Here is a 12,985-nt window from a genome sequence, read left to right as displayed (position 1 = left end):
CCTGTAATAGGATGCCACGGGTTTAATAAGCTGGTTAACAAATTTGTTCCCTCCTGAATATTCCACCATCAACTGGAAATGTTTAGGAACTGCAGCAACTCGGCCACAAAGTACAGACCATGTAAAGTTACAGATTAGGGTCACCGAGTCCTTAGCAACATTGTGCATAAAAGTCACCAAGTCTCTGCTGACTCAGTGACTACATATCTCTAAACCTCCTGCGGCATTAATGGAGTTATCCAGTGACATCACAAGCTGCGCTCTTCCACATTGGAAGTTATTGGTGCTGATGGCATTAAGACTAGTCCACTATCGGCAGGTATTGTGCACATGTCCTAGTCTAATGAACAGGACACGTGTCTGATACATGTCAATGTACCCGTCTCAGCAGTTGTGCAGGTTGTAACTTCAACACCTGTCACTTTTGATACGGAAATGAGTGACTAGATATTGCCAGATATCTGGTTAATATCAACAGGAGCTTCAAAACATGTTTTTTATGGCTAAGAAACTGTATCTAAGCCTTACATCACGAAGAACATTGCCACAGAACAAGCCACCATCGGACTCTGGAGCAGTGGAAACTTCTTAAAGTGAACCTGTCTGCAGGCATTGTCATGTTGACATTGTTACACTGATTAAAATGATACCTGGGGTGAAGAAATCTTGTGGTTCTTGTGTAATCAGTGTTAGAAGTTTTCCGTTAATGATATGCTGTGCTCCAGGGTGGGACTGTAGGCAGAGTCTCATCTTCCTGCTCTAAGCCAGAGAAACCAAGGAAAGACCTAGGAAAGACCTGCCCACAGGCTGCCCCAAAACAAAAACACGTTCCTCATCATATAGACAAAGAGAGACAGCCTGTTTGTTTTTCGGGGTGGCCTGTGGGCAGATCTTTCCTTGGTTTCTCTGGCTTAGAGCAGGAGGATAAGACTCTGCCTACAGTCTGGCCCTGGAGCACGGACATATCATTAACTAAAAACTTCTAACACGGATTACACAAGAACCACAAGACTGATTTCTTCACCCCAGATATCATTTTAACCAGTGTAACAGCCCCAACATGACAGTGCATGTAGTGTACTTAGCAAAATCCTGCTGACAGACTCACTTTAAATGGAGTGACGAATTGCACTTCTTTATGTGGCAGTCTTAGTAGCCCCTTAGTTCCAGGGAAGGGAAATCTTAATGCTTCACCATGCAAAAGACGTTTGGCAAATTGAAGCTTTCAACTTTGTGGGAACAGATTGGAAAAGGCCCGTTTCTGTCCCAGTGTGATTATACCTCCAGAGTACAAGGTCTATATTGGCATGGTTGGATGACTTTGGTGTGGAAGAACATGACTGGCCGCACAGAGCCCTGACCTCAACTCCATCCAAAACGTTTGGAATTTACTAGAACAGAGATTGTGAGCCAGGCTCTCCCGTCCAACATCTGTATCTGACCTCACAAATTCTCTTCTGGAAAAATGGGCAAAAGTTCCCTCAGACACTCCAAAAATCACGTATAAATCATGTTATAACTGCAAATAAGGGACCAACTCCATAATGTAAGGATTTCGCAGGGGATGTGATAAAAGCTTCTATAGGTGTAATGTGTAGGGTGGTCCAATACTGTGGTCCATGTAGAGTACCAATGACTACGGCATTTAGTTACATACATTGGGGCTATATGTTCTGTGTGTGGCAGGATGATTTCTGCTAAACAAGCACCATGTATGTGATTTTATGGATCTTTAGTACAGAAGACTTTCTGGCCCAGGATGATATTGTCGCCCAGAAGCCATGCTGTGTGTATCAGAGAATCAGAGAAAGTGTACCAAAATTGCATTGTGTGAGCAAGGTGTGAAGGAATAACTTTTTGATTCAGTCATAGGAATGTACAGTTCCTCCTTGTAGGTAAAAAGGACCATTCCTTCTCTTGTCTAACTTTCCATTGCCTGTAGAAGGGGTGAGCCACTGAAAATGTCACATCCCCATTGTAAATAGAAGATGAAACCAAGCTGCCATCTTCACAGGTGCCATCAGTTGTGTCTGTCTGAGGGAGGTAAGGTGAAAATATATTGGGGCCAAAAGCACCTGTTAAATATTAAGCCCATTATTATTTACCTCGTAATATATTCTGGTGAGACCAAAGCCTTATGGCTAAAACCATTACCACATGTGGTGGCTATTGGCCACATGATTTGTTGGGTGCAGCCATTGGCCATCGGGCTGAGGGGTCTTACCCTGAGACCCAATATATTGTTCCTTATTTCTTTATATAAAGTTATCATACAAACAAGTGTGAATACTACACAGGTCATGGTGAAATAGTAGTTTCTTGTGGTGATTACAGCAAAACTAAAAACAATTAATAAGAATGAGGCCTTATTAAGAAATTGCAAATCTGCTGCGTTTTGCTGTGATTTTCTGTTAATAACTTCATTAGTTTGGCAGCATTTAGACCGCAGACCATCCTGGGGGGTCTTCTGTGCATCTGATTGAAAGCAGTATTGGACTGATGAAAAATTGTGACCCATGTCTCTCCATGAGTAGCCACCATTGGCCATCTACCCCTGACAGCCGCTGTCCTCGATCACTAATATTTCGGAGTGTTTGATCTGGTATGTGGATGTAGATGATGGGCTTCTTAGGCCAACCATCTACTTCTATTTACTCCATTGTCCTCCTTTGTGTACAGCCATCCATATTATATCCTACCACTGATCTATCGCATTGCTTAAGGCTACAGAAACCTAGTATATTATGGAACACGGAAGTGTAATGATTCCCCAAAGGTTAAATAGACTCAACTTTGCCATATAAGCCTGTTTATAAACCTATATATGTCATGTTCCCCTTTGTATATTGTCCTTATTGTTTTGCGTTCTTCAATATCTGCATTTCTACCATATTCACAGTTCTTCAGTTCTCTGAGCCAGCTTATAACCGATAATCTGCTGGTGACCCGCTGGTTATTTAAAGTGGACAATGAATGTGGCAGCAACGGGAGCGCTTTTTGTGACACTGCTGCACACCTTCCATCTTATGCCTGGGCAGTGAAGGAGCGTCAGAGGTACAGCGCCGAAACCTGGAGGCAGAAGTGGTCACAGGTGAGTCCATTTTCCAGGTAATGTCCCCCAAACTCATCACAGATGGGGTTAACAGACCTGCATTGTCAGTAACAGCAGCTTCAAAGCCTCGGGATCCCGCACACCGGCAATGCTTTAATGTCCTGTTATTCCCCGACCTGTTCTGTTCCTTAATGAGGACAATGTAAGAGTGTCATCGGCAGCGGCACAGCCGGTGAACGCTGGCAGGTTATTAAAACATTACAGCATCTTGATGAAAGACTTTCCTGCAGGCTAAGAACGACAGAACAAGACTCCATTCCACTGCGATGATTAGAAATGAGTGTATGTCTCTGAGCGCTAAATTATGTTAATAGTTACAAATTGAGGTATTTGCATAACAGTTTATGATACATAATGACAAGTTCCCCTTTCTCTGTGTGTGTCACATCATTGAGACCTGTGCCTGCGAAAGAAGGATGAAGCAGATAGATGATTGAGAAGCTGTCCTTGTCATCTCAGGCTGGCGCTGCCATCCTCAATACTCCATGGCCACCACCCACCATTGCTCCTTTCACTATTTACTCCAATCGCTTGTAAAATGTGGCCCCCTAATATCTGCTAGTGCTCTAAACAAGCACAAATGCAATTTATCACTATGTGTTTATCTTACATTATATTGGCTCATCTAGATAGAGATATTGATACTTGTATTCTCATCAACTCGAATATTGAAACCACCGCCTGTAACTAATATTGTGTAGGTCACCTTTGTACCCCTAAAATATCACACATCCGCCAAGGCCCCACTGAAAGTGACCTTTGGTATCTAACCCCAGGACAGCAGCAGATCCGCTTCAAAAGGGTTGTCTCTGTTCTGAAAATCACAGTCCCTGGCGCCATTTGTTGTAAAAAGTCAAACTGCACCTTATTGACCATCCCCAGGTCCATCGCTGAGTCTCTGCCACCGCTACCGGTCTCTGATATTGGTTGCAGCACTGACGTCACATCAACAGCGTAGCACCGAATCCCTGAGCACAGCGCCTCTGGCCTTGTACATGGGCCCTACTCTGAGCTCACTGATGGTCAGTGTGACGTCACTGTGCACCTACCGGCGGACCTGTGGACAGGGAGTAAAGCTATTTTTTAGACCAAACTGAATGGTATTTTCTGAAAGGAGACATCTGATGAGTCCTATTGTGTTGTGAGGTGGAGCCTTCATGGAATGGACTTGTTTTTCCAGAATATCCCACAGATTCTCAATTAATTTGAGAATTTGAAGGCCAAGTCAACACTTGAACTCTTTGGCATTTTCCCTACACCAGTCACAAACAATTTTTGCAGTGCGATAGGGCAGATTATCCTGCTGAAGAAGGCCACTGCCATTAAGGAACATTGCTGCCATGAATGGTTGCACTGTTTAGGTAGTGACATGCACGCCAGGAGCCAAGGTTCTTCTGCCAAAATATCAACTAATGCATTGCACTGTGCCTCTAGGTACCATCTCTTCCCCTGGTAAGTGACACACATGTACTACCTGCCTACTTGACGTGAACGACGCGATTCATCAGACCAGGCCCACTTCTTCCATTAATCCAGTCTAGTCCTGATGCTCATTGTACTTGCTTTTGGTGGGGGACAGAGGTCACCATGGGGTACAGCCCCATACGGAGCAAGCTGTGATGCACTGTTGTACAGACACACTTCTGTCTCGGCCAGCATTAATGTTCACCCGATTGTGCGATCGTACAGTAGCTCTTTGGGATCAGCCAAGAAGCCTTTGCTGCCTGTGCACATCAGTAAGTCTTTGGCACCCATGATCTTTCTCTGGCTTGTCTTTTTTGGACAACTTTTTGTAGATAAATAAAACAAGTGTCAGCTCAACACTCTAGATAGAATCCCACCCATCCACAGAATCCCCTAGGCAGGACAGAGGTCTAATTTTCTTTTTTTGGGGTAGGTACCAACCACTGCATACTATTTACACCCCACAACACCTGTCATTTTGGAGAATCTTTGTCAAGCAAAAGGACCTAAGAATAGATTGTCAATGAATGCCCTGTGGGGGTCCGAATTCAACAAGTCTCGTTGACACGTCATGGTGTTGATGTGCTGGGGTCACGGGTGTCAGACTTCCAGTGTTCAAAAAAAATTGATGGCTATTCCTAAGGAAAGGCCATCAAATTTGTTTGTACCAGAGAACCCCCAATCAAAAATCAATCTCAGGAGGCTAAGAAACTAAGTTGGGGTATTCCAAATATGATGCATCATATAGACAAAATGTTGTTTTTTTTGTTTCCCCGTAACAAATTTAGCATAAATCCATAGTTCAAGCTAATGTAAGTAACTTTGTACTATATCTTATCTATCTTATAAGAGAATTATGCTTCTTTCTCCACTTATGAGCCTCTTTTCTGCCTACTTCCTGAACTTTTTATTCACTATGAAAAAAGAACACCTTTTCTTATACTTTATGGAGAATGGAGGGGCAGCAGGAGTGAGGAGCAGAGTGAGAAAACAAGCAAAGATTGTGCTGATCTTTCTGCCAAGTCTTGTATCCCACCACAGAACTGGATTTGAGAACAGCATGAAGTAAGGGCAGAGACCCTGATTTTTTTTTTTCTATAAAATCTGTTTTATCTGCTGCAGGACTACCAGTTCTAAGCTCCATATAACCCCACCTACACCACTGGCAGCTTTCTGTGTATACTGTGTGTAGGCAGAAAGCTGGCAATCCGTGGTGGGGGCAGGAATATGTAGAGCTCATGAATATATAGGACTACATGTTGGCAGGTTTATTAGTCCTCTAGTGATAATCTTCTGCTGATAAAACACTGATTTTTTTTCAAAACTACAGTAAACAAACTAGTAAGTGACACAGGGTCTCTGTACATTAGGCTGTTCTTAGATAAGGTGGTGAATTTAATTGGTCAACCATGTACTGGATTAAATAACAATGGCTACTTCTGAAAATGATACGACAACCGTCTTCCATTATATTCGGTCCAAATAACTTCAATTGAGTTGGGCAGTAATTGTAGATGTACTGCCCGGATGGTACAAATTATTAGTGTTTTTAAAGAATTTTGCCACTTTGCTTGACCAAAGGTCTGTTTACACACCGACGTAGGGCACGACACGACCGCTGATCGGGAACTTTTCATTTGATTGCCTGTTTACACAGGCAGATCACTATACTAGATCACTCCGTTCGCACAGGATGCCATGGTTTACACAGCACAGTGCCTTGCCAAGAAAGATCATCTTTTACTTTGCACAAAAGATCATCTCACCCGCTGAACGAGTGTTTTGCCTGTTCATCAGGTGATGGGCAACTTGTTAACTCTGCAGAATAATTGCGAGACCATCGTTTTCAACAGCGCTTGATCACAATTATCCTACAGTGTATATATGTAAGGAAAAAGAGGGGAGAACATTTTGGCATAAAAATGTAATCCATATTAACCATCTAAGTGACAAAGGAGTCTGCGCCGGATGTATCGTTAATCACGAGCTGCTGTGATAAACTCACCGCAGCTAGCTTAATTCTAAATTTAGGAGATTATCAGTTCGTCTACCCCATTATATACATATTTTTATAACGTCTGCAATTATTTGATTTTTCGAGTGTAGCGCCCACATTTATCAAAATACTGACGAATAAATGTTGCTGATATAATTGAGTATTTTCGTCTTGATCTGTTCCGCCTGTACTACAAGCGATAAATCCCATGGTGCAGTACAGCCTACCTCTTCAACACCTCTCGCGCCCCCCCTTCCATCTTTTGTGGGCAGGCAAAAAAAGGGTTAAGTAATCTTTCTCACTGTGGGGTTTTGGCTGCATTCCCCATATCTAGGGCAGTCATCAGACTCCTGCTGTTCGCTGTGTTCTGCTGACAAATGACGAGTGTGAATTCCTTATGGCATCCCCTGTTTGCAGGAAAATGAGATCAGACTCAGACAACAGACCCTCATGCCGCCCCTTAGCCAAACCCTAAGATCAGGAGATGGGGGTCGAAAGCGTGACCTGCCATAACCCCCAATATTTCTATAGGGAAAGTCCGGCTCGTGGATCCGTCCCTGCGCGAGATGATTGACAGTAAAGATCTGAAATAATATGCCGATCACAATGGCAGGGTGTTAATCAGTTCTGAATATCCCTGTCTGGAAATGAGCGTTAAATGCTTATTCTTATGAGAACCTTGCCCTGAGGGGCTGCATTTAAAAATCTATTGTTCAGAGCAAGTCTCCCAAACGGGGGTCTTCCCAGCAGCGAGGCATTAGCACATAATTTCCAAATCAGCTTGCAAAGAAATATGATGTTTACAAAGCTCCATAGACGTTGTATAATCACTATATCTTAAAGTGCTACTATTTGCCTTAAATATTGATACAAGAGTCCTAGATGGCGTGAATTAACCCCGTAGATGCCAGTAAAGTGCACATTGGGGGGCTAGATATACAGGGAGCGATAAGTTGTAAGCTAGTAAATCAAAGGAGACATGAAAATATATGAAGACAAAGATGTATACTTAGCCGCAGTGATCTATGGGGATGTGGAGGCTGATAATAATATCATGAAAAATGATACGGCGATAAAGAAAATGATATAATAACGCACAGGGCAATTTAATAAGCAGCAATATAATATCATGTAGAGCAATGTGTTTGTGGGCCCCCCAGGTATCAATCTCACGTTCTGCTCACTATTGATTTAATTCACTTGTATCCCTCCGTGTTAATTTTTCATATGCTTACAAAGCAACCCTTTGATTTTCTGTCACTCGTTAATTACACTGTTTTGCCATTAAATAGAAGGCTTTGTGTAAACTAATTACTAGGTAATCATCGTCGACCGCGAACGCGCCGCTTGTACCTTTTTATTCCATCCTACAAAATAAAATAAAAAAAACACAACAAAAACCGTTTCACCGTCTGCGCTCAAGCCCCCTCTCCACTTGCAATCATTAGCTCCCACTAATTCACAGCGTTACTGCCGAAGAGAGGGGGACTTGTAATTGTGGCCATATCAGTACTGTTAATTACCGAAGTAGAACATTGAAATGATGCCAAGGACCATTGTTAGAAGCAAATAAAAAAAAAAAAAATCACACACAGACCCAAGGAAAAAAAAAAGAGTTTGAAATGTTATTTTCACCATCTGGGGAGCAGAATAGAGAAAAACAGCAAGAAAACAGCAGTGACAAAATATCCTAGCTGCAGCTCCGGGCTTCATGGGCCAGATGGAGGGAAGAGATTCCACCCCATCAATTGGATGCGGAGGGCCAGGTTCCAGCAGCCGAGCGGAGATGTGCAATGTGTTCTTCTTACAGGACCGTTGTTAACTCATTTTCTGCCAGAGAAGAAGTATTTCGGCATTCTTTTGTTCGGCGCCATAATGCAAGATTCCATAGAATCCTAGAACGTTAGAGGTGGAACAGACCTCCAGGGTCACCGCGTCCAACGCCGGATTCACGAAACCATAATTTCTTAGTATCCCACACAGAGAACATGCCAGTACAAACCCTACTATCCCCTGTGAATAGTACTGCCATTTTCAGTATAGGCATACTTGTGTACAGTTCTAATAATTAGCATAGACAGTAATTTTTCATAAATCGACAATAGTAATGGTGAAGGTGCGTTATAGTCATATGTGACTGATATGCCACTCTTTAAAGGGGTTGTACACTACTCGGAAAACCCCTTCTGAATCCCCTTTGTGAAATAATAACACTTATACGCAACCCCTTTTAAGATAGCCAGTACGACATTTCCTTCTTAAACTAGACTAGGTAGCAGGATTTTGCTATGGTGAAATGTTGCATGCTTCTATCGAGGAAGTTACTTTACCCAAAATGTGCATCCTATGTGATTTTTTTTTTAAGCTCCTCTAAAGAGTACCTATCCTGTCACCCAAATCTTGTATGAAGGCATGATATCGCTGTCCTCATTCACCACAATAAGTTTAAACTGCTTTTGGTGCAAACACCAGCCTAATGTCTGCAGGAACTGTCTCCATTATCTTGCCATCCTCTGCTTTTAAGTGAGTGTATCCTCTTCATCGTTGTTCTGCCAGCACTATAGGACCTAGAATTCCCTTTACCCCAAGGACAAGTATTACTCCTACTACTGTCTAGTGGCTCGCCTGCACTGAACTGAATGCTCGCCTCTCTGACACACAGTATGGCAAACAGGAGCGCTAGAGCAAAGATCTGCCCCCCGCCTCCCGGTAATCTGTATCGGGGTCTCTGATAGAGACACATTACACTTTAACAGCAGTAAGATAGCAAAGGGAGACCCCTAGTGGCCAGCATTGGCTTGTGATTTTTCTTGGGTAAGACATCACAATTTATCCATTTATCACATCATCTGTGATTTTTTCCCTTATGTACGGCACTACTGTATAAATAACATAGCGCTATACAAAATAGAGCAGGGGTGGGAGATTCATTTTCCCAAAGGTCCACACGACAGACCATGATTATTGTGGAGCCCGAACAAATACGCTGAAATTAATTCTGCTCAATATTAATATAATATAAAAAAATAATTATTAATAATTGTATGACTTAATATTGAGTAGAATTAAGTATGCCGACATCCCCCATATACAGTGTGACCCACACATAGCTCCCTACATACAACAGGAGCCCCCCACAACCCCCTCATTCAACAACCAAAGCAATCAATCTATTCGGCCCATACATATGTAAACTATAACAAAAAAAACTTTAAAAATTCTCTTATTTCGTTTAAAAACCCAATACATAAATACACACACATTTACATGGAAACCCAGTGATTTAGAAAAAAAGAGCAGAAATGAGGGAGATAGGGACTAGTTTTGCCCTTCACAATTCCCTTCCTGACAGCGGAGGTTGGCCCATAAGTTGAAATGGTATGGCGCCCCTGCTCCTCATTGATTGCCCCTATGTATCCCTACCACTGCTCTAACTGCACGGAGTGGTATGGATGGATTTCCGAGCAAAGGGAACCATGATCACTGGGGCATACTATGCTTCACTGCTGCGGAAATTGCGGGAGGCCATCAAAACCAAGAGAAGGTGTCCGCCTTCTGCAAGACAATCCACCAGTTCATAACTCACATGTTGCCCAAATGGAAGCATGCTCCTGTGGCTGTGAAATTCTGCCGCATGGCCCTTGGCCCCATGGCACCCGACCTCACACCATCGGACTTTATCCAGATGATGAGATTCTGATTTCCAAAGTCACAACGTGGCTTATGGAGCAACCCGTCGACTTCTATAAGCGAGGTGTTTACAGTTGCTTAAAGAGGTGGGAGAAGTGTGTGTCCATAGGTGGCACCTATGTAGAGAAGGACTAATAACTGTGCCAAGTTTCATTGCTCTCAGTCCACAGGAAGTGAGTCACGGGAAATCTTTAATGGACTCCCCTTGTGTCTATATATACAGTGGGTACGGAAAGTATTCAGACCCGTTTACATTTTTCACTCTTTGTTTCATTGCAGCCATTTGGTAAATTTAAAAAAAGTTCATTTTTTTTCTCATTAATGTACACTCTGCACCCCATCTTGACTGAAAAAAAAAACAGAAATGCAGAAATTTTTGAAAATTTAATAAAAAAGACTTAGACTGGAACTCTGGCCCCAGTACTGGGAAGCAACAGTGTTAACCACTGATTTATATATTACCCATAAAAGGAAATACCGCATACAATGTACTAAAAATGAATAGTACTCCCAAAAATATTACGGAAACACTCAGTGCACCTAAAATGCTAGCTAAATAAGCCTTAGCATACACAATATGTAAACGATATCAGTACGTCACTTTCAGTTGCACACAGTGAATTGTATCATACAGGGAAACCATCATGACTGAATTGCATTTATTGTATGCACACTATACGATCTGATGCAGAATTGATTCTTTGTTTTTATTTTTTTCCTTTGAAGCTGCTCCCCATATGTCTACCGTGCATACAATCCATCTGTGTATTTATTGGCATAGGAAATGGATTTTAAGTTAAGATTACAATAATAATATAGATTTATGTGCAGCTAATGAAAAGAAGCAATAATGTCATAACATATAGAATTATTTATCTTACACGTTTATATATATAAATGCCTAGAGAATAAGGGTGAGAAGAGGCAAATATCTGCTGAATGCTATCATCATTTATTCATTACCCAATATTTATATATCAGTTACATCCAACCGAGGGTACGCTCACATCACTTCCTGTCCCGAGAGGGGCTCACAATATAATATACCTATATATAATAATACCTTTATCCTATTGTCTTTTTGTACAAATACAGCTGTACTTACCCTCTGCAGCCACAGGTGCAGCTTTCCGCTGCTGCTTTCCGCTGCTGTCTCTGGTCTTTGTTGATATGGCTGCAATAGTGACGTCACTTTGGCATTTGGTGATCGCTGCCATCTACATTGGCATCACCCCTGCGCCCAGTGATTGGCTGCAGTGGTCATTAAATGTCAACATAATGTCAACGCTGCAGTCATATTAACAAAAAACAGAGGCAGCTACGGCTACGGTGAGCAGTGGCTGGATATTTTTATGTAGAAAGAGCCAATGTTAAAAATACAAAAAATGTGATAACCCCTTCAGGCATTTTTACTTTTTCTAGGGTCGTTTTTATTGGATTCCAATAAAAGCAATTTTGAGAAGATGCCTACGTAAATTTTTGTAGGACATACAAAGGCCATGCACGGTCTGCTGTCCTTCAGATGTGATACTGATAACCACTACAGAACTTTTGTTTTATGGCACAGGAACTACGAGTGTCTACATAAGGAAGGGGTCACACTTGCGAGTGCAATGCGAGAAACTTGCGTGAGTCTGTCTCCTCAATACCCGGCACTGCCGCCGGCACTCGGACAGGAGGGTTCAGCTGCATAGAAATACATGCATCCGCATGCTCCAGTCCTGAGTGCTGGGTATTGATGCGATAGACTCGCGTGAGTTTCTCGCATTGCACTCGCAAGTGTGTCCCCGGCCTAATCTTCACAGTTAGGGTTCGGGCACACAACCGATCATATTGGATGAGTTCATGGGATTCCATGAGGCTGTGCAAATGTTCGATTTTTTCCTTGAACTGAGTGGTCCTAGGAAAATATCGGAGGCATGTCTGATTTGATCTGAGAGTCGGATCAAAATCTGCAATGTAAGTCTATGGATATGTGAAAAACATCGGACCACATGACGTCCGAGTGTGGTCCAATTTTCACGGACTGACAGAATACAGAAGGTGGAGAAACTTTTTTTTTTTTTTGCTTTTAAGTTACAAGAAAAACTGATGCCATTCTGATCAGAGCCTGATCCGAATAATCGGACCGTTTTTCTCGGAGGAACCTACCCTCATGATGTATATATTCTACTTCTTGCTCTTGATGTAATGTAATGTTGTGCTTCTCATATCAATTTCACTCCCACATTAGGAAAAGGCCCTGCAGAGGATTGCACAGGAACTTCCACAGGTCTTGGCGCACTATGCACAGCCAATAAACAGGAGCCGTTATCCAACATGGGACTCGTTCCTACAAGTATTAGTGAGCCAAGGTGAGTGCTCGACTTTGTCCTCTTGACACCAGTTGAACTTGTGACAGTAAATTGAATGACATTTTCACCCCGTAAAGGCAATCGGTCAGCAGAATATCACATTCCAAACTATTCATATGCGCATGTAGCTCTTTTCAAGAAAAGTCCAGCAATACCTTCATATGGCCAGTCCGTTCCTCCATTACTGAGACATCAACATTTTAATTAATATGCAAATAGGACAGAAGAATTATTTGAAGTTCTGAAAGCTCTGTCACTCCAGCTCTACTCCCTGCCCAGTGTTGCCGCCTCCTGCTTTACTGACCGTCTCTACGATGTGTGACTTCAGGCAAAGGAGCCATCAGTCAAGCAGGAGGAGACTGTGCTGGG

General features: G+C 42.5%; 1 protein-coding gene across 1 annotated transcript in view; it reads left to right on the top strand.

The window, feature by feature from the left end:
• The window catches only part of IQCH (IQ motif containing H), a 122,182-nt gene that overhangs the window by 72,298 nt on the left and 36,899 nt on the right, over positions 1–12,985 (top strand). The window contains exons 14-15 of the mRNA XM_077263254.1: positions 2,900–3,091; positions 12,496–12,616. Coding sequence (XP_077119369.1) covers positions 2,900–3,091; positions 12,496–12,616 — 313 coding nt within the window. The remainder of the gene's footprint in view (positions 1–2,899; positions 3,092–12,495; positions 12,617–12,985) is intronic.

The sequence above is a fragment of the Ranitomeya variabilis genome, chromosome 5 (assembly GCF_051348905.1).
Source record: "Ranitomeya variabilis isolate aRanVar5 chromosome 5, aRanVar5.hap1, whole genome shotgun sequence".
Lineage (NCBI taxonomy): Eukaryota > Metazoa > Chordata > Amphibia > Anura > Dendrobatidae > Ranitomeya > Ranitomeya variabilis.
This window is presented reverse-complemented; position numbering and strand designations above follow the sequence as displayed.